Source organism: Hevea brasiliensis, chromosome 17 (assembly GCF_030052815.1).
Source record: "Hevea brasiliensis isolate MT/VB/25A 57/8 chromosome 17, ASM3005281v1, whole genome shotgun sequence".
NCBI lineage: Eukaryota > Viridiplantae > Streptophyta > Magnoliopsida > Malpighiales > Euphorbiaceae > Hevea > Hevea brasiliensis.
This window is the reverse complement of record NC_079509.1, coordinates 4,395,755-4,423,564: the sequence shown is the minus strand read 5'-3', so window position 1 is coordinate 4,423,564 and position 27,810 is coordinate 4,395,755. Positions and strand designations below refer to the sequence as shown.

The following is a 27,810-nucleotide window of genomic DNA, read 5'->3' as shown; positions in this document are numbered from 1 at the left end:
TTCACAAGAGGAAATATATGTATTTTTATTATTCTTTGAAAAGATTATTAATCAATTCTTTATTATTTTTATTTTTACAATGAAATATATATATATATATTTATTTATTTATTTTAATATAATTATTTAAAATGAGCCCCCTAAATAAAATTTCTTACTTTGACACTGTTCACTATACATTATATTCATATGAAAAATTTGGATGTCCAATTCATATTGAAGATTCAAATGAGCAGGACGGTAAATTTTTTTTTTTTCTTGAAAGAGAAACGAAAACAGGAATAGATTTATATAATGCGAATGCATACATTCTATAAAGAAAAAATTCTATTAAATAGAAATAAAGTATGGCTTAATTAATAAAAAAAATTACAACTTTATTTAGTTAGTCTAATTTGATTTAATGATTAGAAATATATTACCCACTTAAATGTTAGCGAGTAAGATATATACGAAAATTACCTTACTTAAATTCAATTTAATTAATATTCTCAAAATTTAAATATTTTCTAAACTTGATTAAAATTTATTTTTAATTATTTGAGTCTATTTCAAATCTGATTATTATTACTTAAAAAATACTCAAACTCATTTAATTATATATTTAAAATTTATTTTTATTAGTAATTTATATTTTAAAAATTTAATAATTTCATAAAATATTTTTATTTTATTTTATATAAAATAAAAATATTTAAATATTATTATAAAAAATATATTTTTTTTTATATTTAATTAAATATTTATATAAACGAATTAGAATAATAGATATTCAAAGTATAAAATTTGAATTTTCTTAAATTTGTTATAAATATTAAATTTTAAATATAAAAATATTTTAAATTTAATTATATATTACTCAAATTAATTTTATTAGGATTTGATGAAAACAATTATTGATAAAAATTAAAATTATTGTCATTTTTAAATAGATTCAAGTTTAAATTTTCTCTTTTAATTTTTTATTAAAAAAATTAACTTCGCTTAGAAATAAAATCGAGAAAATAAGAGCGCGTTGAATTTTTCTTTTGTCTTTTTGTTTAAAAAAAAAAAAGAGAAATTGTTTGATTGAACGTTGCGTTTTCAAATAATTTTTATCGACTTGGGTTTTTTTCTTAAGTTGAATGCGGTAAAGTATAGACATGCAAAAGTGAATTTTTATTTTGGTTTTTCACGTAGCATTAATCCAGTCAACTCATCCTCCTTTATAATGCCATAACTAATTTTCAAAGTGAAACGACATGTGGTATATTAATTATTATTTTTTTAATTATTATTTTTTTTGTAACTTATTTACACTTGGTTTCATTATTAAGATTAAATGCATTAAATAATTAAATTCTGATTAACATTTTGTTGAATATTATGAACATATTTATAATTGATTTTGTTTAATATTTTTACATTTTATATTATACTGTAAAATTTTAATAAATATTTTATTTTTAAATAATAATAATTATTTTTTTAATATATATATATATATATATATGCAAACTAAAATATTTCCGCGTGTACAATGAAAAAAACAGTTTTTTAAAAACAAGCAATAAAAAACTGAAAAGTAGTTTTTAATTTTAAAAAAATAAAAAACAAAAAAAATGATACTAAACTCAATTTTTTTAAGAAATATTATTTTAAACATTATTAAAAAATACTTTTAATTAAAATTTAAAAATGAATTTAATAAAAAATATATTAAATTTAATTTTAAATTATTATATATTTTTAAAATATTATTGTAAACAGTAATCTCTTCAATGTGTGTGTGTGTGTATATATATATATATAGATAGATATCAGATTCAAGGCACATCATGCATCTATATAAAAAATAAATACAACCCAGTATATAATTTGCGTGAGTGGAGTCCTGATCAACCAGGTTTACCTGAGAGTCCCACATTTGGCTTTTAATTTTTTTTTTTTTTTTAATTATTCTACTTTCCAGTGTTTCGTTTCCTCAGAGAAATTTCCTTTTTGTTCTCCTTCTCCATCTTTATTCTCCACCTTTGACAATCAAATTTTTTCGCTTCTCTCTTGAGAAACGGAAGTAAAAAAGCAGTCGCAGACTCCTCCACCACACTCATACTGAAACTCCAATTTCACACTGAAACTCTAATTTGGATCTCATGCTCTCCCTAAGCACCATCCATACTTCTTTAGCCAATTTTGTTTTACCTGGGTATCCTTTTAGCTAAGCGTGACCCTACTTCAACAGCAAATGCAAACTACAACTGTGTTTCTCTCTTATTATTTGCGTCTTTTGGATCTCCATCCATCTGCTTAATTAAAGTTCGTGGTTTCTATTTTTTACAAACTAGCCGATTCAGAAACTCTCGTAAGAAATGATCCTAGTTATGCCTTAAACATCTCCATATCAGCCAAAACTGAAGTACACACATATCTGAGGAAATCACCCAATTATCTCACTGACAAGTGCTTTGTCAGAAATTAGTTAAGAGAATTTACAGAGAGAGAGAAGAGAGAGAAAATGAGAGAAATCAGGGAGCAGCAGAGGGAGCAGAGTTACTTGCAAAATGGATCGGGGATTTATTATCATTTGCAAGAGACGATCTGGCCTTCTGTCAAGTTATCTGCAAGATTCTCCGTCTTCGTGTTCCTCCTCTTCCTGCTTGTATGCGCGTTCGACTTCACGCGCCACTTTGACAACACTGTAAGTAAACGCCCTATTGTGATCAATCTTGCTTGCTCTCATAAAAACAAAAGGGAAGAGCCACTTGCCGACAAAAATAATTAATGACATTCCTCATCCTTTTCTCGAGAAATGCAAGGCAAAAAGGAGAGTAATAACTAATATGACGTCCATGCGCGGGATTGCTCTACAATTTTACAAACGACGTCGTTAGCTCTATTTTTTTTTTTCTTTTGCAACATTTTCTTATGCCGGACACGCGTACATATTATGCTAAGAGATGATTCCAAGGCCTCGCATACGTCGTGAGTGTCGGTTCATCTTTCTTTTTTTTTTTTTCCTGAGAAAAGTTGGTCTACTGTGGGACTAGTGTCGTGATTTATTGTAATCATTCATGTGCATGGGTCCCTCCCACCAACCCATGAGGCACCCATGATGTCTGTAGAATTTCATTCCATTTTGGACCTGGGCACAGCTGATTGGCCGTTATTGACTATTTCTTTAATTTTCAACTTTCGGCCTGTGTTTTTGCAGACTGTTAAGAGCGGGTTGGCTCAGAAGCCGTTTTTAGCCACCGAAAAGCTCATAAACAAAATCGAGATTCCACTCGACTGCGCTGCTTTCAACCTCACAAGAAAATGTCCGGCGTATTACTCCACTACCATTTCAGAAAATCCACGCCGTCCATCTGTTTCTGCTTGTCCAGAATACTTCCGTTGGATATACGAAGACCTGCGTCCATGGGCTCGCACGGGGATAACGAGGGAAATGGTTGAGAGAGCTAAAAGGACAGCGAATTTTAGGTTGGCGATTGTGAATGGCGAAGCCTATTTGGAGAAGTACCGGAGGGCGTTTCAGACGAGAGATGTTTTTACGCTGTGGGGAATCCTACAGCTGTTACGGAGATACCCAGGAAAAGTGCCTGATTTGGAGCTCATGTTTGATTGCTTTGATTTGCCGGTTGTGAATTCAAGTGAGTATAGTTGGAGGCCCAACGCAACGGCCCCACCACCTTTGTTTGGTTACTGTGGAGATGACGACACACTGGATATCGTTTTCCCAGATTGGTCCTTTTGGGGATGGTAAGAATCTCCATCATTCATATCAAGGTGGTTTTTTTTTTTTTTTTTACTTCATTCATATCAACTGAATGACTAAATTTCACTCGATAACAATTACCAAGTGAACTTTGGACTTAAGGGCCTCGTTCACTTGATTAAAGTGGAAAGAGACCTAATTTCACTTCCCTGTTATATTAAACATAGCTTTGTAACTTTATGAAGGCCTGAGGTCAATATAAAGCCATGGGAGAATCTGCTGAATGACTTGAAAGAAGGCAACAAGAAGACCAGGTGGATGGACAGGGAACCTTATGCTTACTGGAAAGGAAATCCAGCAGTTGCTGAAACCAGGCAGGACCTTATGAAATGTAATGTCTCTGAGCAACAAGACTGGAATGCTCGTTTGTATGCTCAGGTAAATAATTGACTCCCTCTATCCTCCTTTATATCTTCGTTCAGTTTAACCTATAGCAGAAGTGAGAATTGCTTCTTCTAGTATATGAAAGCTTTATGGAGCATTATTTGTTATCTTTTCTCTATAAGAGGAGAGGACAATGGGTGAACTATGGTGTCATATCTTTATCTTGCAGGACTGGATTCGAGAATCACGGCAAGGTTACAAGCAATCAAACTTAGCAAGCCAATGTATTCACAGGTAGGAAAAAATTCAAAATTGTTCACTTATTCTTATTTTGTGCCAGTACGTGTGTGAACTACATCCTTTCAGTTTTTGACTTGATCTGTTTATGTGCTTTCTAATTAATTACCGTCCTTTTCTTGTTTACTTCACTATCTTTTTGTTGCTGCTTCTAAATGCAATGACGCAGATATAAGATCTATATCGAAGGGACTGCATGGTCAGTCAGCGAAAAATACATTCTTGCCTGTGATTCTGTTACTTTACTTGTAAAACCACATTACTATGACTTCTTCACGAGAAGTCTCAGGCCAATTGAACAATACTGGCCTATAAAGGATAATGACAAGTGCAGGTCCATTAAGTTTGCCGTTGAGTGGGGTAACACCCACAAGCAGAAGGTAAATTCTGACCTAATTTTACCTTGAACCCTGCAGAAAGTGTTTGAGTCAAATCACTTATTACAATTCAGTTACATTCTGCATGGATTTGGCAGGCACAGGCCATTGGAAAGGCGGCCAGTGAATTCATTCAGGAGGAATTGAAGATGGATTATGTGTACGACTATATGTTTCATCTCTTGAAAGAGTATGCAAATCTCTTGACGTTCAAGCCAGTTATACCTCGAAAAGCTATAAAACTGTGTTCAGAATCCATGGCTTGCCGATTGGGTGGACTAGAGAAGGACTTCATATTGGAATCCATGGTGAAGAGTCCTGCAGAGACAAGTCCATGCACGCTGCCTCCTCCCTATGATCCTCCATCTCTTCACGCCATTTTTAGGAGAAGAGAGATTTCAATAAAACAAGTGGAGTTATGGGAGAAGAAGTACCGGGACAATCAGAACAATTAATTAGAATCCTACAAAATAAGGAATATACACAGTGCCTTCAATTCAGATGATTATTTAATTATTTTTTGATGTCATTTTTAGCAGAAAAAGGCATTCATTAACAGGTAGAGTTGTGGGAGCAAATGCTGGGGAATATTTAAAATAAGTTAAGGAGCAGTGTAGGGGAATTTATATTAAATTATTCGTTGAACCCAAATTATTAATGAGACTCATATATATGCTGTTCACTAAATTATGTTTCATATATAGCCTTATAGGATATGTGGGAAAATGAATGTCCTTATAGACAGTTAAGCCTTTCATATTGTATAGTTCCTAACGAAAAAAAAGGTTACTGTTGTCCCAAATATAGTCCAAGAGGGGGGTGAATTGGACTTTAACAATTTTTCGGCCCTTGCTTGTAGTCTAATGAAAAATTGTGGCTATGTTCAACTAAGTGTTTCTCTATATGTAATGAAGATAATATGAGCTTCAACAATGTGTTCCTAAGTTGCAATTTAACTCTCAATCAATGTATATGGCAATATCTAACAAGGCATGCACCATACAATATACAATTGATTTCTCAAGTCACTTAATATGTCCTCAAATATATTAACTCAATCTTATTCAAACAACATTCAATATCATGTATAGCAAGAAAAATTTAAATTGCACAAAATTAAGGAGGTAAAGGTTAGAGAGATCAAACACAATGATTTTTATAGTGGTTCCTTAGAAACTAGCCTACATCCACTCTCTCAAAGAACCCTCTTTGAGTCTTGTCTCCACTATTTGCTCTTTTGAAGGCAAGAGACCAAAAGCCCTTTACAACACCAAGCTTTACCAAGGTAGCTTGAAACCTCTACAAGTGCTATCACAAGCACTTTCTCTCTCAAGCTTCAATAGGTGCTTGTACAACCTCTCTTGAATGCAATTTAATATTTCAACACTCACTCTTACTCAATACAAATCAAACTATAAAGAAGAGATGAGTAGATTTGCCAATGGAAGCTCAAAAATCTTTAAAGCTCTTGAATGAAAGCAATAAATGAAAAATCAATGTTGGAGTTCAATTGTTAGCTTTCATCAAGTGTAAATGAAGTAAAGAATGTGTATTTATAGTCCCAAATCATTTTAGACCGTTTGAAACCCTTTTGGAACGTTACACACACTGCCCAAGACAAAATAGCCGTTATTTTGTCCTTTTGTTAGCAAACTAATAAAATTTTAGGAGCAGTTAGCAAACTAATGTTTTTAGCAAACATATTAGCAAACCGAAAATTTTAGCAAACCAGTTAGGAAACTAAGTCAACAGCTGCATGTCTCAACTTGCAATGTAAAATGATTTAGACCTTTGAAAAATGTTTCAATGGTTGTGTTCAAGGTCATGATGAGAAAAAGTAATCAGAAAATAAATTTTTATTTTTGAGCTCCATATGACTAAATTATCATCCATTCTTTTTACAAAAGACCTAAGACTCACTCCTTAATACTATGCCTTTTATACCTTTTCTTTGAGTCTTGGCTTCCATAGTCTTTTTCTCATTTTGGATTTGTCTTGGAATGCCTTTGAGTATCTTTTCTTCTTAGATGCAACTTCAAAGGTTCTTTATGCATAAGACAAAGAATCTACACATCACTTAAAGGTTAGGTTAGATAGATTCTCTTTGAGTTTTGTTATCATCAAAATCAATGCTCATTTTGAGCTACACGGGGTCAACAGTTACCGTTTAACTTATATTATTTAGAAAGAGCAAAATTAAATAACCTAGTTCAGTAGCAGAAGGAGGATTAAGCAGTTGGACAGCGTGCCTTCTCACGGTCATGGATGGATGGTTTTGCAAGGTGGGTAGCCTGTTACCTACCTTATTAAATATGCCATTTGGCCATTTTGTACAGAGCAAAACCTGCCCTTCAACATCAAGTTTTGCGGTTCATACGTACACTTTCCAGTTTTCATATTTTTTTTCCACTCAAGCAAGTCCAATTTTAATAATTTGTAAATATTAATATTTACCTTTGATCATCTCAAAGAATTTATTCCCCGTTGGGCCTTGGTTAGGTAACTGGGTGTCCTTATTCCTTGTGTTATATTGGGCCTTGGTTTTGCAGCGAATTTGCAGTCTGGGAAAAAGGAAAAAAGACATTCCCATTATTGCAAGTAAATACGCCAATTAATTCTCTCTTCGAAACTTGAAGAGAAATTGAATGTGACAGCATTTTACGCTCAAAACAACAAAAAAATGTGACAGCATTTTAACACTGACAACTAGCATGGATTTTTCAAGCAACAAACTATCAGGACAGGTTCCAGGGGAAATAACTCCTCTGTTGGGATTATGGTCGTTGAATATGTCTGAAAGCAATTTGGCAGGAGAGATCCCCAAGAAAATTGTGACATGCGAGTGCTAGAATCAGTTGATTTTTCAAGAAACCAAATTTCAGGTAAAATTCCTCCAAGCATGACCAGTTTGCATTTCTTGAGTTAATTGAATCTATCCTATAATAGTCTATTAGGGGAAATGTCATGACCTAACCTATGGGCCGAATCGGCACTAAGACCTGGGTCAGCATAAAACTCCCGAGGTTCGTAGTAAGTCTTACTGTTCCCAAATCCATAACTAAAGCCCAAAAACTTAGGCCCAACATGTAAATAAAATAAAATATTTTTATTCGGATCAACCTAATCCGATAACCATAAAAAACTGCAGTTATGAGCCCTGCTCAATCCTGATACCATCACTTACAAATTGTTTAAATATCATATAAATCTTCATTTATTAATCTCAAGAATTTAAATTAACACGATTTCTAACAAGGTCCATACTACTACTAACACATGCGGAGTTCTAAATTATAAATTTTGAGAATAATAATAAAATTAAGTAATTATTGATAACCTATGAGAAAAGAAGCAGGTTATTCTGAAAAAAGTCTCCTCCTATAGCCTGGAAAAATAGAGTCAACAGGAGTGAGCGTTCGACTCAGAGAGTAAAATACCAATTTTAACTATAATTTCTATAGCTATCTAAAGCTAATGCATCCTAAGGAGTGGACTGCTACATCATCAAAATTTTTATACAAATCACATCATAACAGTAAAAAGGTAATTTGGAGCATACACATACCCAATAATATTCAAACTGTACATATACGGGAGCTGATCTCCTATACAGCTCTCTTAATCTAACCTCTGCCAGCGAGTGTCTCTCAAGCCGGATTTTCACTTAATGAACCAAATGCGGGGGCCAACGGGTGTCTCTCGAGCCGTGCCTACCCCGACTTATCCATAAGAGAGACCGGGTCCCAGCGAGTATCTCTCAAGCCGTGTCTACCCATCCTATCCATATCCAATACCACACACCACACGCACGTCAGAGATTACTGTAGAGGTTGGATGTAAGAAGATAGTTAACCCTGATCACCTACATAATTTTATTATGAATTTATTAGTGCTAATTCAGATAAAAATAAATTTAAAAAGGCAACACATCCTAATTTATGTCGAAAATTCGATAGAGTTTCCCCTATACCTAGGACCTACAAAACCTGTAAAAAGATTAAAATAATACTTCTGAATCTCAATTTTCACAATTACATCTCATCAACATCATATGGTCCCTCCTGGGCCCTCCAAATCAAACAATAGTCATAAACTCGAAAAATTATATTTTAGTCCCTATAATTGACGTTTTATAAAAATCCACTTAAACAAGCTCTAAAAATTCTAAAATTTTTTCTCGCGGTCCTTAATAGAATTATAAGACTATTACAAAAAGAGTTATAATTTTATAATCACTCACGAATATTTTATGAATTTTTATTCTAAATCGATATTAGCTGGAAATGAGCAACTTAGAGTTCAGGTTTACCTATGTCAATTCTGACACCTGGAACACGTCCAGAACATCTGAAAATGCAAGGATTGACTATAATATCGATCACCTTCTGAGTCGAGCCTTCGGGCAGCTGGATTTAGCTGAAAATGCGATCTCAGCGTCGGTGAGCTATCCTCGATCCAATTGCACCTAAATTAATTTCAAATTTTATTGATAATTATCATTAAATTATTTTTAAATTTTGAAAATCGAAAAAGTTCAAAAGTCTCATTAAGCTATCTGGACCGTCCGATTATCATCTTTTTCAAACGGTGTCCAATCAGAGCAAGACTGGTCCTATCTCGAAGATTTTGCCGTCCTGAGTCCATTGGTGGTTTCGGATTTTTGATCTGATGGTCGGATCGCCAGGAAAATGGCCGGAAAGCCCACTGCCGTCACTTTCTCTCTCCTCTTTCTCTCTCTTCATTTCTCGCCGGAAACTTCATCATTCCGGGCATGGCTGGTGGAAAAATGGAGCTGGGTTCGTGAGGAGTTGATGGCAGCTTGGATTGCTGACGTTGGTGGCCGAAATCGACCGAAAAATGGCATGGATTTCTCTCCCTCTCTCTTCTTTTCCTTCCCTTTCTTCTCTCTCTCTCTCTCTGTCTCTCTCTTCCTCCCTGCCTCATGCTGTCGCGGCTGCCACTGCCTAACATCGTCCTACGGTGAGGGAGTCCCACCAGCGCTGGTGCTGGCTGGAAAACGAGAGGGAGAAAGTGAGGGGAAGGGGTGACGTGGGAGAGGAGAAAAAAAAAAGGGGGGGGGGTGTGTGTTGCTGCTGCTGCTTTTTTTACTTCTAATTTTATTGAAATCCCTGAACTTTTCTTATTTGTTCGCATAGGTCCTTAATCTTTCTTTAATATATTTAAATTGATAATAATAACAATGTCAATAATAATAATAATAATTAATTTAATGACCACTAAATCAATTGTTAATAATATAAAATAATATTTTATTAAACATTTAATATGGATGTTTAAAACTAGTCATATAAATAAACAATAATAATGATAAAAAAAAATAATACATGTAAAAATAATACCCATTTAATAAAAATTACAATTGTAAAATATTAATTTAAATTTATAAATAAAATATTAATAAATTATTAGCTCAATAAAAGAAAAATAATAAAAATATATTTATTTGCAAATTTTGGTTATTACATTCTTCCCCCTTAAGAAAAATTCATCCCCGAATTTTCAAACAAACTGAGGATAAAGAAAATGAGATTTTTGGAACAAGTGCGATCATTATTCCTCTAGCTATATAGAGATGGTTGAAACATTTTATTCTTCGAACTCTTCGTATGCTATAGATCACATTTTACTGCTTTCTGATTCTACTTATAGTGTCCTAACTATTATTATCTCTTCCTAGAGGGGCTCTTATTTCTTAACTATTTATTGACCATTTTTCTGACATTTCAAGTATTTACTATACCTCACTGCACTTAACTTGATGTCTCATAACCGTAATCAACTTGGTGCTTACCTCTCTTTCACTGCATCCTAACATGTCTCTTAGTGATTTTCGTCCCCATTTTTCTATTCTAACAACCTCTGTTCCCTAATGACATAATTTATGTTCCTTATTTCATGGTATCCTATGAGACGTTTTCCTGTAGCATCCATCATAGGCATTCTGTTTAAAATCTTTACTTGTCCTATGACCTTAATAGTCAACACCTATGCATCTTCTTATTTTCATGATACTTCAAATTTCCAATCTATTTATGTCATCACTAAGGTACTTAGACCAACCTCTGTCCATCTTAGATAACTAGTCAGGTAAAATTCCATCCAAGTGTCAAGGGTACCTTACACCATCTATCAATATTAGAGAGTAAACTGGGTCTCTTCCCTTATAGGACAAATGTATTTGTATTCCTTGACAACCTAGTTAATGCAACTTTATTGTTTCCCACTCCTTCTCTAGAATGGAAATATCTAGACTTTTTCCTAAAGCTTCTTAGTATGTGGCCTACTTCTGACACATTGGCACTTAGATTGAGGCTCCACTACTCCTTTAATCTATCATCTCATAATAACTTATTTCAAACATCTCTTAGTGTGTTCCTAGCATATCTATTCCTTCTTATCCTCATCATTATAACTAGCTCTATCGAGCTTTCTTCCTGTCCTTTGGATCTTATCCACTTCCTTTTCCTATTTCTGCTATTGTTGATATCTTTTCAACATGCTATACTTATTCCTTAATCTTAGTCCTATCTCACCCTTACACCTTTTTCCTTCAAGAATGTCCATCCCATCATCAACTTTAACTTTCATTTTATTTCTTAGTCTTATCTTAATTACTAGTTCCATTACTTTGAGAATTATAACCTTACAATTTACTCCTATCAGCACATTCTTCACCTTATGTAACACTTGTAATTAACTATAGAAAATTCTTTTGTATCCCCTTTTCCAACTTAACTATCAGAACATTATCATTCCCTACCAGCCTTAGTAGGAAATTACTCATCCTGGATGGATAGGAGACCCAGAAATTATAAGTTCCATTATAATCACATATACTACCCATAGCTTTCCAACTTCAGCCTCAACTTTTCCCCTTAACAACAATTTCATTCATTGTAACTCATTAGAAAAATAGTACTTCCTCCAACTTATATTTCCAAAGAGTTGTAAGCCCTGATAACTAGCGCGATTTAACTCCTGTCACCTCTCTGATCATTTTTTCATACTTAACATTAGGTACTCCATTATCGTCATTTTCGCCTCAAAAGATTGGATGTGTACTAACTCCCATCAAATTTTCATAATGGGTCACTTTGACACAACCTCTCTTCTTAACATAATCTCCTAGAATCGAAACACGAGCTAATTTGGAAAGAAGGAGAAATGTTCTCCCACCTTTTATGGTATACCATTGTTTGATAAATAAGATTTAGCTCATACTCCTTAGTCTCCCTTTTTAGTTTCATTATTTCTTTGTAATTATTGTGCTTTATTACAAGATATCAGTTGTATCTACCATTTGTTATACTGTTGTCCTGCCTGACATATCATCTTAGAATTTACTATTTCTTTTTTACTCTCCATTTATCTTCCATACTTATAATTGTTTGTCCAATGCTCCTTATACTTGCTTATATTGTAACACCCTAGGCAAATCCCACATCGACAAAACACGGGAGAGATGCTGGGTTCATAAGATGGAGGTTCCTAACCCCTATTGACGCGTTTTAAAACCGTGAGGGCTTCAGCCCAGAGCGGACAATATCACTAGTGGCGCAGCGGAAGCGTGGTGGGCCCATAACCCACAGGTCCCTGGATCGAAACCAGGCTCTGATACCACTAAATGTGACACCCCTTACCCGTCTACAGTATAGCCGAGCAAGAAGTACCACATTCGGTGCCGGAGCACCCTATCTTGTTTTATCATATCTATTGTAAACTTTTTATGTCATTTAAAACATGTATTCTATGTGTAGAAATTTTTTTTTTTTTTTTATATCTTATTTCTGTGGAGAAGCCTCCCTTATTTTATTAGCATCCATGATTCCACTAATCACCTGTTAACATGTTCATATTCATTTTACACATTTCCATATCATATTCTCATGTATCATATCATTTACAATTATTTATGAGATCTCAAAATGAAGTATTATCTATTGCATTCATATAGAAATTCATAGATAATAAATTACAAGTTTTCATTTCATATAGAAATTCATAGATAATAAATTACAAGTTTTCATTTCAATCTCAAAGTTTAATTACAAGTCCAAAATGAAATACATCATAAACTAGTAATTACATCATGACTAAACATAATGAACCAAAATACTAGTCTATACATGGGTCATACCAAAATACAACGTGAGGTGACTCGACAATGGCGGTTGATCAAAGCTCTGTCGGTGTACTCGATCTCCAGCGATGGAAAACCAACGCGCTAAGCATAACGCTTAGTGGTGCATAATTTATAATAACAATAATTTAATAATTTGAAATAATATATGCAACTCATAATTTCTGGGTATCTTACATTTTTATTGCTCTTTGGAAATAATTAATATTATTGGGATCTTTTATGATTACTTATTGTATTTTAAGTCTTAATAAAATTTTTTTTTTCCAGTGCCCAAGAAAACCTATAACAAATTATAAAAGCTGGATGTACGGGTGTATCCATATGTCTATCCCACGAGGCTTGTAAAGCCAGAAATAAAGTAGGCATATAGCCTGTAGAACAATCATACCAGACATATATTGTCAGTTCATGATTTTCTCGGTAGGCAGTACTGCTATCTGTAGTCCCTAATTGGTATACCAATTTATCCAACTAAATAAATAAGTCTAGGTATATTATGGGCAATTAAATATTTTTAATTAATTTAGCACTATTCACTATTACTATTATCTAGTACTGTTCATTGGTACCATAAATTTCATATTAATAGGACATTAGTCCTAATTTACATATTCATATCATTTTTAATATTGAATTTTCCTTATGAGTATTTTAATTATCCTATATAGCATTTTTCCCATGAACCTTTCTTTAGGTTCATGTTGATGTGTTATCTTTATCTAGGAATTTGACTAGGTTGGGATGTCTATTTAGTCACAATTCCTTCATAACAATTTCTCCTCTATGTTTAAACTTGAATTTCAGTTTTTGAATCACTGAGTTTGGGATTATAGAACTCAAGTTATGGTCAAAATACCAAAGGAATAGTATTTTGGGACATTTTCTGGGTTGGCAGTTTCAGTGACCCAACTTGTGCTAACAATTTGAATTAGTTAAAGGCAAAACTGGGTTAAGTGGTCTTCATGAAAAGTGTAGCCCTATGTCTAAACTTTCCATGGTTAAAATTTTAGGTCATTTGGACCAGTATAGAGAGAGTTATGACCAAATGAACACGTACTGTTCATTTGGTCATTTTCTGGGTTGGCAGTTTCAGTGACCCAACTTGTGCTAACAATTTGAATTGGTTAAAGGCAAAACTGGGTTAAGTGGTCTCTCCCGTGTTTTGTCGATGTGGGATTTGCCTAGGGTGTTACAATCCACCCCCCTTATGGGACTCAGCGTCCTCGCTGAGGTTTGCCCCACCATCGTTCAAGGTTGCACGCGGAGCAGCTCTGATACCATAAATGTAATGGCCCGACCCACTAGTGATATTGTCTGCTCTGAGCCGAAGCCCTCACAGTTTTAAAACGCGTCACTAGAGGTTAGGAACCTCCATCTTATGAACCCAGCATCTCTCCCGTGTTTTGTCGATGTGGGATTTGCCTAGGGTGTTACATATATTTTAGAAGATAAAAGCACTCACAGATTCTTTCAGATCTACTCCAATCTTACCAACAATCACTCCTCTAATCCATGTACTTCTCAATATCTTATAATTACACCTATACCTATCTTGTCCTATTATGACCTTTACTAGCATTCTGCTACATATTATCATACTATTATTTATTTATTTATTATTACTCTTTTTTTTTACATAATTATCCTATCGATCACACTGAAAATATATGTCTAACTCTAATTTTAGACTCTAGGTCTCACCATTCTAAATTTTAACATCAAGCCTTTGTGACATTATCCTTCATCTTGTATATTTAAATCCCTTATGTTGACTTTTATCCAGCTTACTTCTACTGATCTTGCTTCTTTATCTGACAATACAATTCAAGTTACCACAGTACGCTCAATAGCTACTACCTACTTTGGTCGCACACCTCACCTAATTTCCATTATACTGTCAACAACCAAAAGGGTTCTTATGTCATTACCCCATTATCCTACCTTGGGGGTAGAAAACAGATAAGGTCTAATCCAGATCCTGTAACTCTAAGCTCTAGGTTCAGGCTCTTAACACTACATCAATTATGACCTACTCTAAGTCCTGTACTTCTGGGTTCCATAACTTGACAATGTTTTTCCTAATGCCATCCTTTTTCTATGCTCTCTATCCTTACTTTTTTTTTTCGTTTATCTCAATTACCCTTCCTAGAACCATATTCACCTCCTCGGTATCTTGGCTCTATTCTTCCTAATCTTATCCTAATTTATTTTTTCCAGTTTATTCTTTAGCCAACTCTTTTTATCTTACCCAAATCCAAACTTTCACTCTTCCATTCTTTAGCTCTATTTTCTTTTTGAACCTGATTGTCATGTTAGAAACTTATACCCTTACACTATCCCTACCACATCATCTATACCTCAATGTTACTCAGAATTGATCCTCTAACTACCCTAGCTAAACTTCTATTGGCATTCAGGCTATCTCTCCTACTGCATTTGAACCGCACTCCATCTATATATATATATATATATATATATATATATATATATATATATATATATATATACATATTCTATGATTTATCGATGCTAACTTTTGTCCTTTTTCTTTTACTTTATTTGGAGTATACTTTTGTCTTAAGCATTAAGAAGCTAAGGATGAACTTAGGGAATAGTAGTCATACTTCTCCTGCGTGATCTCTGTTCTTACCCTTTTGGACTACATATTACCCCCTACTACCTTAGGGAGGGGATCTGTAGCAACTCTAGTTTTTCATATCCATTTAATTAGCTGAAACTTAAAATACTAGATATCTAAACCCGTTATTCAATTTAAAGGCTTACATACATCTTGATCTTACATCTTATGATTCCTACATGGAACTTGTACCCTCTCCAGAACACATGAGCTAACAACTCTCTATCTCACGCAACAGTCCCATTTGGGAAACTATTCCATAAGTCATCATTATTAGTAATAATCTTCTATCCCTTCTGAAAAGATAGGACTATACCCTAACTTACTGCAACAAAGGTACTACATTTACCACATTGCCAAAACCATGTCAAATTAATGACTCTCTTATCATATCATAGCTCTGTAAATCATCAATTCATAGTTCCGACCTTCTCTAGGTAGTAGGGTTGTACTTCACACCTTGCTGATACACACAAGGTATACTATTCTCACTAAGCTTTAAGCAAAACGTCTGTCGTACTGCAAAAACCATCCAAAATTTCATACCGAATATCAGATGGTCCCACTCTATAGATGTCACCTTTACTTTACAACTAATCTGCAACCTCTGGTCTGATGGCAACTCTTGACGTAACTCTAGCTCTTGCTAGGGTAACCGAGTCACTAACTCTAGTTATCACCCAACTGTGACCTTTCAATATTCTAACTTTAGACACCTAACTAGGAGTTTCCAACTCCGCTGCAGATATAGAACTCTGTTTTGGCATAACTATAACAAAATAGAGGTCATCCACAAACACCCTCATTATGAAGCACCACGGGGATGCACATAGCTCTATACAATAATCTCATGTCGGTACTGTAATCTGTAGCTTACAGAGCAGACATCAAGAATATTGTATAGTTACTACAATATGTCTTGACAGACTAGGTCTCCTAATCTCTTATCTTTCTAGAATCTACTATTATCATAAACTTACTCTAACTGGATCATCCACTGACGATTGCCAGCAATGGTATCCTCACCCTTATCTAGTGCAATTATACTATCAAAACTCATCTTTATGTACTCGTGCCTAGCACCAGATAGGCACAACACTTAGACCCATACTGATAAAAATATAGTATTTCTTGGAGAACGTTTTTTTATGGCAGACCTCAACATGTCTACTAACTCTATTTCACATTTCTATGTACTCCACGAAAATAAAGACACTAACTGAGGCACTCTTATATTTCCCGAGATATAACGCAGAATCTAAAAATAAAGAATTACAGAAAAAGACGAAACAGAATCCTATACTCCGCATGTGACCTCCTAACATGACTCCTTTTTACACTCCCAATTACCTTATTTCCCATGAATCTAAAGCCTAAGCTCTGATACCACATTTGTCACGACCCAACCTATGGGCCGGATCGACACTAGGACTTGGGTTAGCATAAAGCCCTCGAGGCCCGTAGTAAGCCTTGCTGTTCCCAAATCCATAACTAAAGCCCAAAAACTTAGGCTCAACATGTAAATAAAATAAAGTAAAATAAAATATTTTTATTCGGGTCAACCCAACCCGATAACCATAAAAAACTGAAGTCAGGGGAGCCCCGCTCAATCCTGATACCATCACTTACAAATTATTTAAATATCATACAAATCTTCATTTATCAATCTCAAGAATTTAAATTAACACGATTTCTAACAAGGTCCATACTACTGCAAACACATGCGGAGTTCTAAATTACAAATTTAGAGAATAATAATAAAATTAAGTAATTATTGATAACCTACGAGAAAAGAAGCAGGTTATTATGAAAAATGTCTCCTCCTGTAGCCTGGAAAAATAGGGTGAACAGGAGTGAGCGTTCGACTCAGAGAGTAAAATACCTATTTTAACTATAATTTCTATAGCCATATAAAGCTAATGCATCCCAAGGAGTGGAATGCAACATCATCAAAATTTGTATACAAATCACATCATAACAGTAAAAATGTGATTTGGAGCACACACACACCCAATAATATTCAAACTGTACATATACGGGAGTTGATCCCCTATACAGCTTTCTTAATCCAACCTCTGCCAGCAAGTGTCTCTTAAGTCGGACTTTCGCTTAATGAACCAAATGCGGGGGCCAGCGAGTGTCTCGAGCCGTGCCTACCTCGACTTATCCATAAGAGGACCGAATCCCAGCTAGTGTCTCTCAAACAGTGTCTACCCGTCCTATCCATATCCAATACCACACACCACACGCACGCCAACACACGCACACTGCTCCAAATTACCATAAACAACATCCATGGCACTTCATCAATTAAGAATGTAATATAAAAAGTGCCTAGGGTCTAACTACATAGATACATATTTATAAGTGATGCATGAGCATGCTTGAACATATAATAATATTGAAATTATAATTAAAATTAATATTTTACTCATAGTACACCAGAGATTACTGTAGAGGATGGGTGTAGGAAGAAGGGTAACCCTGATCACCTACATAATTTTATTATGAATTTATTAGTGCTAATTCAGATTAAAATAAATTTAAAAAGACAACACATCCTAATTTATGCCGAAAATTCGGCAGAGTTCCCTTATACCTAGGACCTACTTAACCTGTAAAAAGATTTAAATAACACTTCTAAATCTCAATTTCCACAATCACATCTCATCAACATCATATGGCCCCTCCTGGGCCCTCTAAATCAAACAATAGTCATAAACTTGAAAAATTATATTTTAGTCCCTATAATTGACGTTTTATAAAAATCCACTCAAACAAGCTCTAAAAATTCTAAAATTTTTTCTAACGGTCCTTAATAGGATTATAAAACTATTGTAAAAAGAATTATAATTTTATAATCACCCACAAATATTTTATGAATTTTTATTCTAAATCGATATTAGCCGAAAATAAGCAACTTGAAGTTCGGGTTTACCTATGCCAATTCTGACACCTGAAACGTGTCCAAAACATTTGAAAATGCTATGATTAACTATAATATCGATCACTTTCTGAGACAAGCCGTCGGGCAGCCGAATCTAGCTGAAAATGTGATCCCAGCGCCTGTGAGCTATCCTCGATCCAATTGCACCTAAATTAATTCAAATTTTGTTAATAATTATCATTAAATTATTTTTAAATTTTGAAAATCGAAAAAGTTAAAAAATCTCACCAAGCGATCTGGACCGTCCAATTATCGTCTTTTTCAAACGGTGTCTGATCGGAGTAGAACTGATCCTATCTTGAAGATTTCGCCGTCTTGAGTCCATTGGTGGTCTCGGATTTTTGATCCGACGGTCGGATCGCCGGAAAAACGGTCGGAAAGCCTACTGCCATCACTATCTCTCTCCTCTTTCTCTCTTTTCGTTTCTTGCTGGAAACTTCATCATTCTGGGCATGGCTAGTCGAAAAATGGAGCTGGGTTCATGAGGAGTTGATGACAGCTTGGATCGCCGGCATTGGTGGCCGGAATCGACCGGAAAAATGGCATGGATTTCTCTCTCTCTCTCCTTTCTTTTCCTTCCCTTTCTTCTCTCTCTCTTCCTCCCTGCTGCCTGCTGCCGTGGCTGCCACTGCTTGACATCATCCTGCGGTGGGGGAGTCCCATCGGCACTGGTACTGGCCGGTTGACCAGAAAGTGAGGGGAAGGGGTGACGCGGGAGAGGAGAAAAAAAAAGGGGGAGGGGGGGGGCCTGCTGCTACGTTTTTTTTTTTTTTTTTTTTTACTTTTAATTTTATTGCAATCCCTGAACTTTTCTTGTTTGTTCACATAGGTACCTAATCTTTCTTTAATATATTTAAATTGATAATAATAACAATGTCAATAATAACAATAATAATTAATTTAATTACCATTAAATCAATTGTTAATAATATAAAATAATATTTTATTCAGCATTTAATATGGATGTTTAAAACTAGTCATATAAATAAATAATAATAATGATAAAAATAATAATATATGTAAAAATAATACCCATTTAATAAAAAATATTATTGTAAAATATTAATTTAAATTTATGAATAAAATATTAATAAATTATTAACTCAATAAAAGAAAATTAATAAAAATATATTTATTTGAAAAATTGGGTTGTTACAGGAAATTCCATCAAGCACTCAACTCCAGAGCTTAGAAGCGTCTAGTTATGCTGGCAACATTCCACTCACAAAAAACCGCACTCCAAGTCATGCAGATATTCCTATTATCGATTCTTGAAAAGGTTGTGGTTCAGACTGCGTGGCATGTAATGTTGGGGTTATGAGGTAGCCTCACCTGTGTGGTTGGGCACCAGTTCAGCTTCTTTTTCTGTTTTCTACTTTTGTACAAAGAAAAAGGTGCTGCCTAATGTTGTTTGATGTTTGAATGCTACCCATGATGTATTTTCAAATGTTATCCTTGATGAAGAGTCATTTTCGTCTTAAATAAATTCCCTTTATGATGATGCAAATTGGAGAGATAATGCTTGAGCAAATTCAAGATTCTCAGGTAACTTAGTTACCATATTTCTCTGTAGCTACAGGCCAATTACAATTGTGAAAGAATTACAAATTATGCCTCCAGAAGAAGGAACAGCAGTTATGCCAAATAAAGAGAATGAAACAGGATAGATGTACGCATATTACATCAAACTATAGAGGTAAGTGTAAAACAACCCCATGCAACAGAAAAGAAAAGAAAAAATAAATAAACAATGCTGAGTCTGATGACATGCAATTTGTCACAAAAAGCTCTGAATCTCAAACAAGAGAAAGGATTAGTGTCTAAAGTGCTCGCCCTTTTACAATGTCGAGGCTCATTTCGCTAGGATCTGTTGCTTGCAACTCGACCTGAATGCCATCTAGTTCCCTCTTGAATCTGTCTTTGGAGCTTGCATACACCATCTTCATTCTCACCCTCGAAGAATCAGGTGACCTACAAGGACAGATGAGACATAGACAATATAGGTAAGAAAAAAAAAAAAGGGAGTCTCAAATTAGTAATATGAGAAACTGGTAGATTACCAAGCAATGAAGAAAATTTTGCTTTTCTGGCAATTCTCATTAGTGGTGAAATCAAAATCAAAGACAGCATAGCGGCATTCATCAGCTGGAAGAGATGCAGTGAAATCCTCGTAGGTTTCTTGAGGGCTTCCAAGTTTGTCTACCACAACTTGCTGAGCTTCAATCTTGAAAATGATGAATCGGTAGTTCCTCTTTGCTTTTAGTTCCAAAAACTTGAGCTTACAGTCATCATGCACAGCCATTCCAGATGCCGAATTCGCCTAACCCAACAATTTAATTGGACCATACGCAAAGAATGAAGGGAAGAATACTAAGAAACGCATGAATCCCAAGATTTCCAGAGAACCATTTATTCAACTAGAAGTATAATAGAATATAAAGACAATGTAGATAGATAACTAGTGTGCTAAGCATTTTTCTTCCTTTTTTCCATCTCTTTCTAAATGTCGTATTTGGAAAAAGTAAAAATTTGAGATCAATCCAATTGAATTTTATTTGATAATTTTCATATTTGGAAAATTTTAAAATTAATAAAATTCAATTCTTTTGGTTAAAAAGAATACATCATTTTAAAAGAAATGAATTAAATGACATAATTTTAAAAGAATTCAGTTCATTCAATTTATGGATTAAGCATACCTGTGTAAATCCCATTAAACTTACATATATTGCTTTCCCCTTTGTCAGGCATGATGAGAATAACATGATCAAAGAAACAGAGAGAGAGAGCATACCATGTTTGCAGTTCAACTATGAGAGCCAGGGCCTTGGGGGAAATAATGAGGAGAAAGAAGCAAAATGGAAAAAAAAATGAAAAGGAGAAATGGGGGAGATCCTTTATTTTGGGGACATTAATATTGAGAGGCCAGACAAATAAGGGGAAGAAGAGAAATTTGAGGGACAAAAACAAGGGTTGAGAATTCTCTAAACTTTCAAAGCTTATCATGTCCACAACAATATTTCCATGTTGTTTATCCATCAAAGGAAGCGAAAATTAAGAACATAACACAGTTCATCTTGCCACGTCTTTACCCGCTTGAAAACCAATAATAAATCGAAAATTATTATTAGGATAATGGGTACATAATTTCTTTCAGTTTTTTTAAAATAAGTTAGAATAAATAAGAAGCTAATCAAATGAGAAGATAATTTAGATTCTATAATAAAAGGTTGCTTCTACACCCAAATTTTATGCCTTTTATTTACGTTTTTTATTTTTTTATTTTTTTTTTATCATATTCTCTGTCCTTCTTTCCCTGCTTAATAATTACCTACAAGTGCGCTCAGGCACCTTGCACCAGGAATTCAATGATCCATCATTGCCATTAATTCAAGCACTATCCATATGAGTTGTTAAATTATGAAGGAAAAAATAAAAATAGAAATAGCCAAGGTTATGGCATTTTTTTGAAATCATTACTCATTCATGAACATACAAGAATGATGAAGCCGTTAGTATACTCATTTTCATTGTCAATTGTCCTGTCCAGATTGTCCCCACGATTTGCACTGCATGAGAACATGATCAACGGTCAATTTTGGACTATGAAGATTTTGGACAAAAGGTATTAGCAAAATCACCACTACAGACTCAACAATTTTCTCTTAACTGTAGGTAATGCTATTGAAAAAAAGGAGAAAAAAGAAAAATAGATTTGAAAGAAAATGAGATCTTTAAGACTCCTGTATATCCAGTCATTGCTCGGATCAAAGAAAGTTCATGGTATTCATCGCAAGGCAGTTTCTATCAAGTGAAGTTCACCACTCTGTGCCCTTGCTTCTTCTTTGATTCTGCATGACTATCTTTTGAATCCGCTGGCTTTTCTTGCTGGATGCCATTCGTGTTTTCTGTCACAAAATCATCATCTAACTCATCCCCACTTACAAACTTGGTCACCTTGGGAGTTGGCCTTTCACCTTTTTCGATTGCTGAAATGAATAGAAGGTTAAGTGAAAATCTGACATGCCATATTAAGCAAAAACAAAGGATTTGGAACATCCTAGCAGTTAATAATGCTTTAGCAGGAAATCATAGAATGCAAAAATATTGCTTGCAATTATAAAAATTCCAGACTATTAGTACAAAATCCTTCTCTAGTTTAATATTTTCCCCATCATTTTTCTTGGTTCCCATTGTAAGATAACATTTACATGTAATTAACATGTCATCGAGGAGACAAACATTTCTACCAAGTGGCTCAAATAAAGGAACACATCTTATCAACCTGATGTTAAATTGAGGTCAGTAGACACCATATATGCTTGAACCAAGCTATCCTTGTTGAAATATCTTCTCATATTCAATAGCGTTTCTTTGCCACAAAAAGGTTAAGTCGCTGTTACATATGAAGGAACTAGATGCCACTATCCTATGTGCTAACTTTATCATCACCAGTTACAAAATTGCTTGAATAGGAAGTTGGCAATAACTGTAAGAAATTTGTACGTCTTACCTTCTTTAACAGAGGTAAGAGAGTCTCTCTTACCCTTGTCAGGACAATGTTTTGCTAAATGTGTCACACCACCACATATTTTACAGCAACCCCCCTGTTGCATATTTACAAGATGTTAGCATCAGTGGATGTACAGTGCAGATTACTCAGCTGAAAAATTAAATCAGTAAGCATCCATGTATTAAGCATGTAGTCCCACATTCCAGGAGCAGAGCAGCCTGCATTTTAACAACATCAACATTAAATGTAGCGTTTGACATACCTTTGGGTATATCCCACGAGTATTTTGAGGGCAGTCCTTGCTCAAATGTCCATGTTCATTACAGATAAAGCAATTGGCAAATTTTGTTCCCCCTGGATTTCCAAAGAGACAATCATGATTCATAAAACAACAAAAGATTAAGCTTTAGCCCAAATGAGTTATCAAAAAGGATAAATGTACTTCCCAAAATCATAGAGGTAGGTAACCAAGGTACATCAAGCCTCCTTACTAACTTAGATACGTGAGAAGGTGTAAGCCTTGGAATATCGCATTCGTAATTATAAGTATCTCATATTCTTTTATCCCCTGTCCTATAGAATGGAATAAAACTGAAACCTTCTTTTTTTCCTTTTTTTCAAGTTCATAGACATTAGACAGCCATTTGAACTTATCTGTTAAATCTCCTTAATGAAACTCCTAAATCAAACACCTAGGGGGAGAAAGAAAAAGGAAAGAAAGATTTTGCAATATTCATCTATAATATTTTTCCTCCAAAACTTCACAGTTTTCTTTCCAGTTTGAAGGGTATGACAATGGCAAGTCATTGCTGTCATGAAGAAAAAATCATGTTTAAGGCAGACCTTGAAATTGTCTAATTCACTAATTATAAGGTGAAATATCATGTTGTATTCACCAACAAGCTATCAATCAAAACAACTCAGCAACTAGACAAACTAACCACCAGATTTTTTGTATTTACAATATATCTTGAAGTGAGGAGAGATTGAGAAATAAAGGTACCATCTTGAAGAGGCTGGGGACATTTAGATAGCGAATGCCCAGATTCCCCGCAATTATAGCACAATTTCTTATCAACAGTCTCGTCCTTCTTGTTAGGGCAACGCTTGAGGCTATGCCCTCGCTGCCGACAAAGCAAGCATATCTGCAACCATTTTTCACACACAAAACCACCACCATCAGTTAACTTCACCCATAACTAACAATTGTCTGTTTTTGACAAATACCTTTGATCTTCCCAATCCAATCCTCTCAATTAGCACAGCAAATCTCAAATTCAAGTATATACTCACATTTCAATATTTATAAATTACAAATTAAACAAGCCCAAACGATAGTCAACTTCATGCTTTGAAGTTAATTGCCAATACACTGTAAAGAGCTTAAACCACATGAAACTCATGTATATACTCAGTTTTGCTTTAATAATTGATTCAATGCCCAGATGATAAGAACTGAAAATAATAAAGATTAAAAAAAGGGACACAAACCTTGTTCTTTTCCCATTCTGCTTTTTGAGGGCAAAGCTTGGCAATATGATCCTTGGCCTTGCAAATAAAACAACTTTCACCCGGCTTCATGCCAGGGACCCTAAATGGGTGTTTTTTAAACCTCTTTTTGTTGGGCTCATTTGGATCTCTGGGTTCTTTGTACTCTGACCTTTCTCGCTTGAACTTGCTCTTATTTTTTTTCTTCTTCTTGTCGGGGTCTTTTGGTGGCGTTGGCTCTGGTTTAGGGAATAGCTCCGGGTGCGCTTCTCTGTATCGCTTGCGGGCTAATCTCTGTCTTTGGCTCACCATCTCTACTGAAACTATGAAGGGAAGATGATACAGTTGGGGAAGCACGACCGGAAAGTCTTCTAAAAACTTAGCTCCGGGGAGGAGGCTGTTGCCTGGGGTTTAATTGGGATTTGGCTGCGACCAGCATCCTGCTCCAACTTGTTTTTTGTTGTAACTTTAGGGCTGGATCAAGGAAGTCGACGTCGTTGGATATGCCATCTGTATCCATAAAAAAGGAACAGTGTTCACTTCTGGAAAATTATATTAATTTAAAAAAAATAAAATATAAAATAAAATTTTACATTCATATATATTAAAATTTCAAAAAAAAAAAATTTTAATTTTCTAAATTAAATTAGCTTTAAAAAATTAAATTAATCTTCAATATTTTCTTAATAATAAATACTTTACACTCTAGCTTTTTTAGGAAAATGTTAAATATATAAATTTAACCTTAAATCTTATAAAAAAAGTTCTCGTGGCATCATAAATTTTTAAAACATTCTATTATACTCTTAAACTTTACAAAACTATAGTTAATCTAATCTTGTAATCGTAGTTAACACAGATAAAGTGAATCAATGCATACATAAGAAAATGAAAGGTTTAGAAAATGATAAACAAAAATAAAAAAAAAATCAACAATAAAAAAAAATCTCCCTCACACCACTAGACCTGCTTCTCTCTTAGGATTTAGAAACCATTGACAAGCTTTGAGAGAAGGGGATTTATTGCTAACTCACCCATTCATGCCTTCTCTCAATTTCTTTTTTTTTTTTTTTTTTTCTATCTGTGTTCACTTTGCCATTCTCCTACAGGTTTGTTTGAGTTGCAAATCTTCAAAATCATCAACTTTGAGTGGTAATTCATCCTTATGCAGACGCTACAAAAAGCACTATATTTTTAAAATCATTGATGGTGGATGGCAAATCGTTCTAATTTGGACATGCAAGTTTAAGACACAAAGAATTGTATGAAGGGTTTTGTCCTTAGCGGTGAAAAAAAACCTAAGGGGAGATTAAAGGGACTCTTAACAATGTGAAAAATGAGAAGTTGGGTTCTACGAAAAATGAATTTTGGTTTCTTTATAAGTAACAAATTTGATAAACATAGAACCTCAAATTGAAAAATTATAATGAAATTGAAGTTGAAATGAGTTCTGTCATTGTAGATAATGAATAGTATTTTTTTAAGGAGAAAAAGAAAACAAAAATTATGTTGGAAGCCCAACAAAGTAAATATTTACAAAACTTTATACGAGTTCAATTCATAAAAGACAAAATCTATAAGGAAAAGATTTCGGCTTTTAATATTACTATATAAATTTTAGTAAGTCTCAAAGAAATTGATGAATCTGTTGGATCTTCACTAAATGTCAAAGTAATTAATGATATATGATTGATTGAAACTGTTGGAGAAATCAATAGTTATCTTATTAGTACTCATTGACCAAATTTAAATGCTTCTAATAGATTCCAAGTGCAGATGTATATAAATTTGGTACTGTTTTTTTGGTTTTAATGCAATTGATCAGATATGCTATTATTTATTGACAACAAATAACAAAATAAAAGAATGTTACTATTGTTGCTTAATTTGTGTTTTTTTTTTTTTTTTTATCATAACTCATATTTTTGCGCTAGAATATTGCTTATTATTGTTGTTGTCTTAATTATTATATAATCTAATCAACCTCAAAATTCTTAACTTTTAATGGGTCTCCTGTAAATAGGCAATTTTTCTATTCATCTTTTTTACCGTGATAAACAATTTACTATTTTAGACTTTTCTTTTTATGAATATAAATAGCCTCAAAACATTAAAAGAAAAAATTGCATGAACTTTGATCCTCATCAGAATGAGGGATAGTCAAGTCGAGTTTAAAGCAGAGGATGAAAGGCTACATTAGAGGGGACCATGGAGGTGTGGATGGCACTTGGGATTGAGAGGTGAAAATTTGTGGAAGCTAGACAAAGTGGTGGTGTAACAAGTGGCCCTATGATTTGTCAGGAAAGAAGGAGATGAATATTAGAATATAAGGTATATATATTTTTATATGTAAAATTATTTTATTATATATACATTTTACTTTAATTTATTAAATGTCAGCTAAAAAAATTAAATGTCAGTGCGATTGAATTTTAATTTTTATGGTATGGACTCATAAAGTTATTTTACTTTTAGCTTTTCTAAGTTTAAATATGTAATAAGATGTTTTAAAAGCTGAAAAAGCCATGAGATTTTTTTTTTTTATGACGATTATAAATGAGTTTATGTATTTAGCCTTTATATAAATATATATATATATATATATATTTTTTTTTTAAGATGGATGGATAAAATTTAAGCTCGGCTCTTTTTATATCCCATAGTGTACGAGTTTCTGGCTTTCTCCATAGCAATACAATAAAGCTACAAATATAAATGATATCCAATAATACAAATGAAGAATATATTGCTAGAGTAGTTTCCAACCCAATTATTTTTAAATCATGACATTAAAATTTCAATCAAGCTGCTCTAAATGGATTTTATACATTTATAATTATAAGCAAAACATTAATTAAACAATATGAATTATGATGACTTAATTAAATTAATAATAATCAGAGATGGGATCTTTCGATTTCATGTTGTAATTTTACTTGGTTTTATTGCCTGTTGCTTCAAAGAGAATATAACTATGGGCCGAATCGGATTCATAATTTTAGAAATGATAATCCTTAGTTGGGCAATGGACCCACCAATATGAAAAAAGAACACATATCTTAGCTTTTTCATGAAGGTTTATGTGATCGCTACTAGGTGTAAGCAATCGGTTCAAATCGAATCGAATCGAACAGAATCAAATTAAATTATTAATTTTAGAAACCGAACAGAACCGAAATTAGTGAAAAACTGAATTAAATCGAACCGTTTTAATTCGGTTCGGTTTGATTTAAATTGATCAGTTTGATTTTTGATTGATTTTTTAATTTAGACTTGATTTTCAAGTTATTTGGTCTAATTTTAACTTT

General features: G+C 33.8%; 1 protein-coding gene and 1 pseudogene across 1 annotated transcript; one reads left to right on the top strand and one right to left on the bottom strand.

Moving 5' to 3' along the window:
• The first annotated feature begins 1,822 nt into the window (after positions 1-1,822).
• On the top strand, positions 1,823-5,439 carry LOC110651581 (uncharacterized). The gene is made up of 6 exons (XM_021806954.2): positions 1,823-2,677; positions 3,191-3,738; positions 3,940-4,132; positions 4,308-4,372; positions 4,545-4,755; positions 4,851-5,439. The coding sequence occupies exons 1-6, from the start codon at positions 2,495-2,497 to the stop codon at positions 5,205-5,207; spliced, it is 1,557 nt and encodes a 518-aa protein (XP_021662646.1). The 5' UTR covers positions 1,823-2,494; the 3' UTR covers positions 5,208-5,439.
• Positions 5,440-20,023: 14,584 nt separating this feature from the next.
• LOC110651580 (uncharacterized) lies at positions 20,024-25,019 on the bottom strand (annotated as a pseudogene).
• Positions 25,020-27,810: the final 2,791 nt, after the last annotated feature.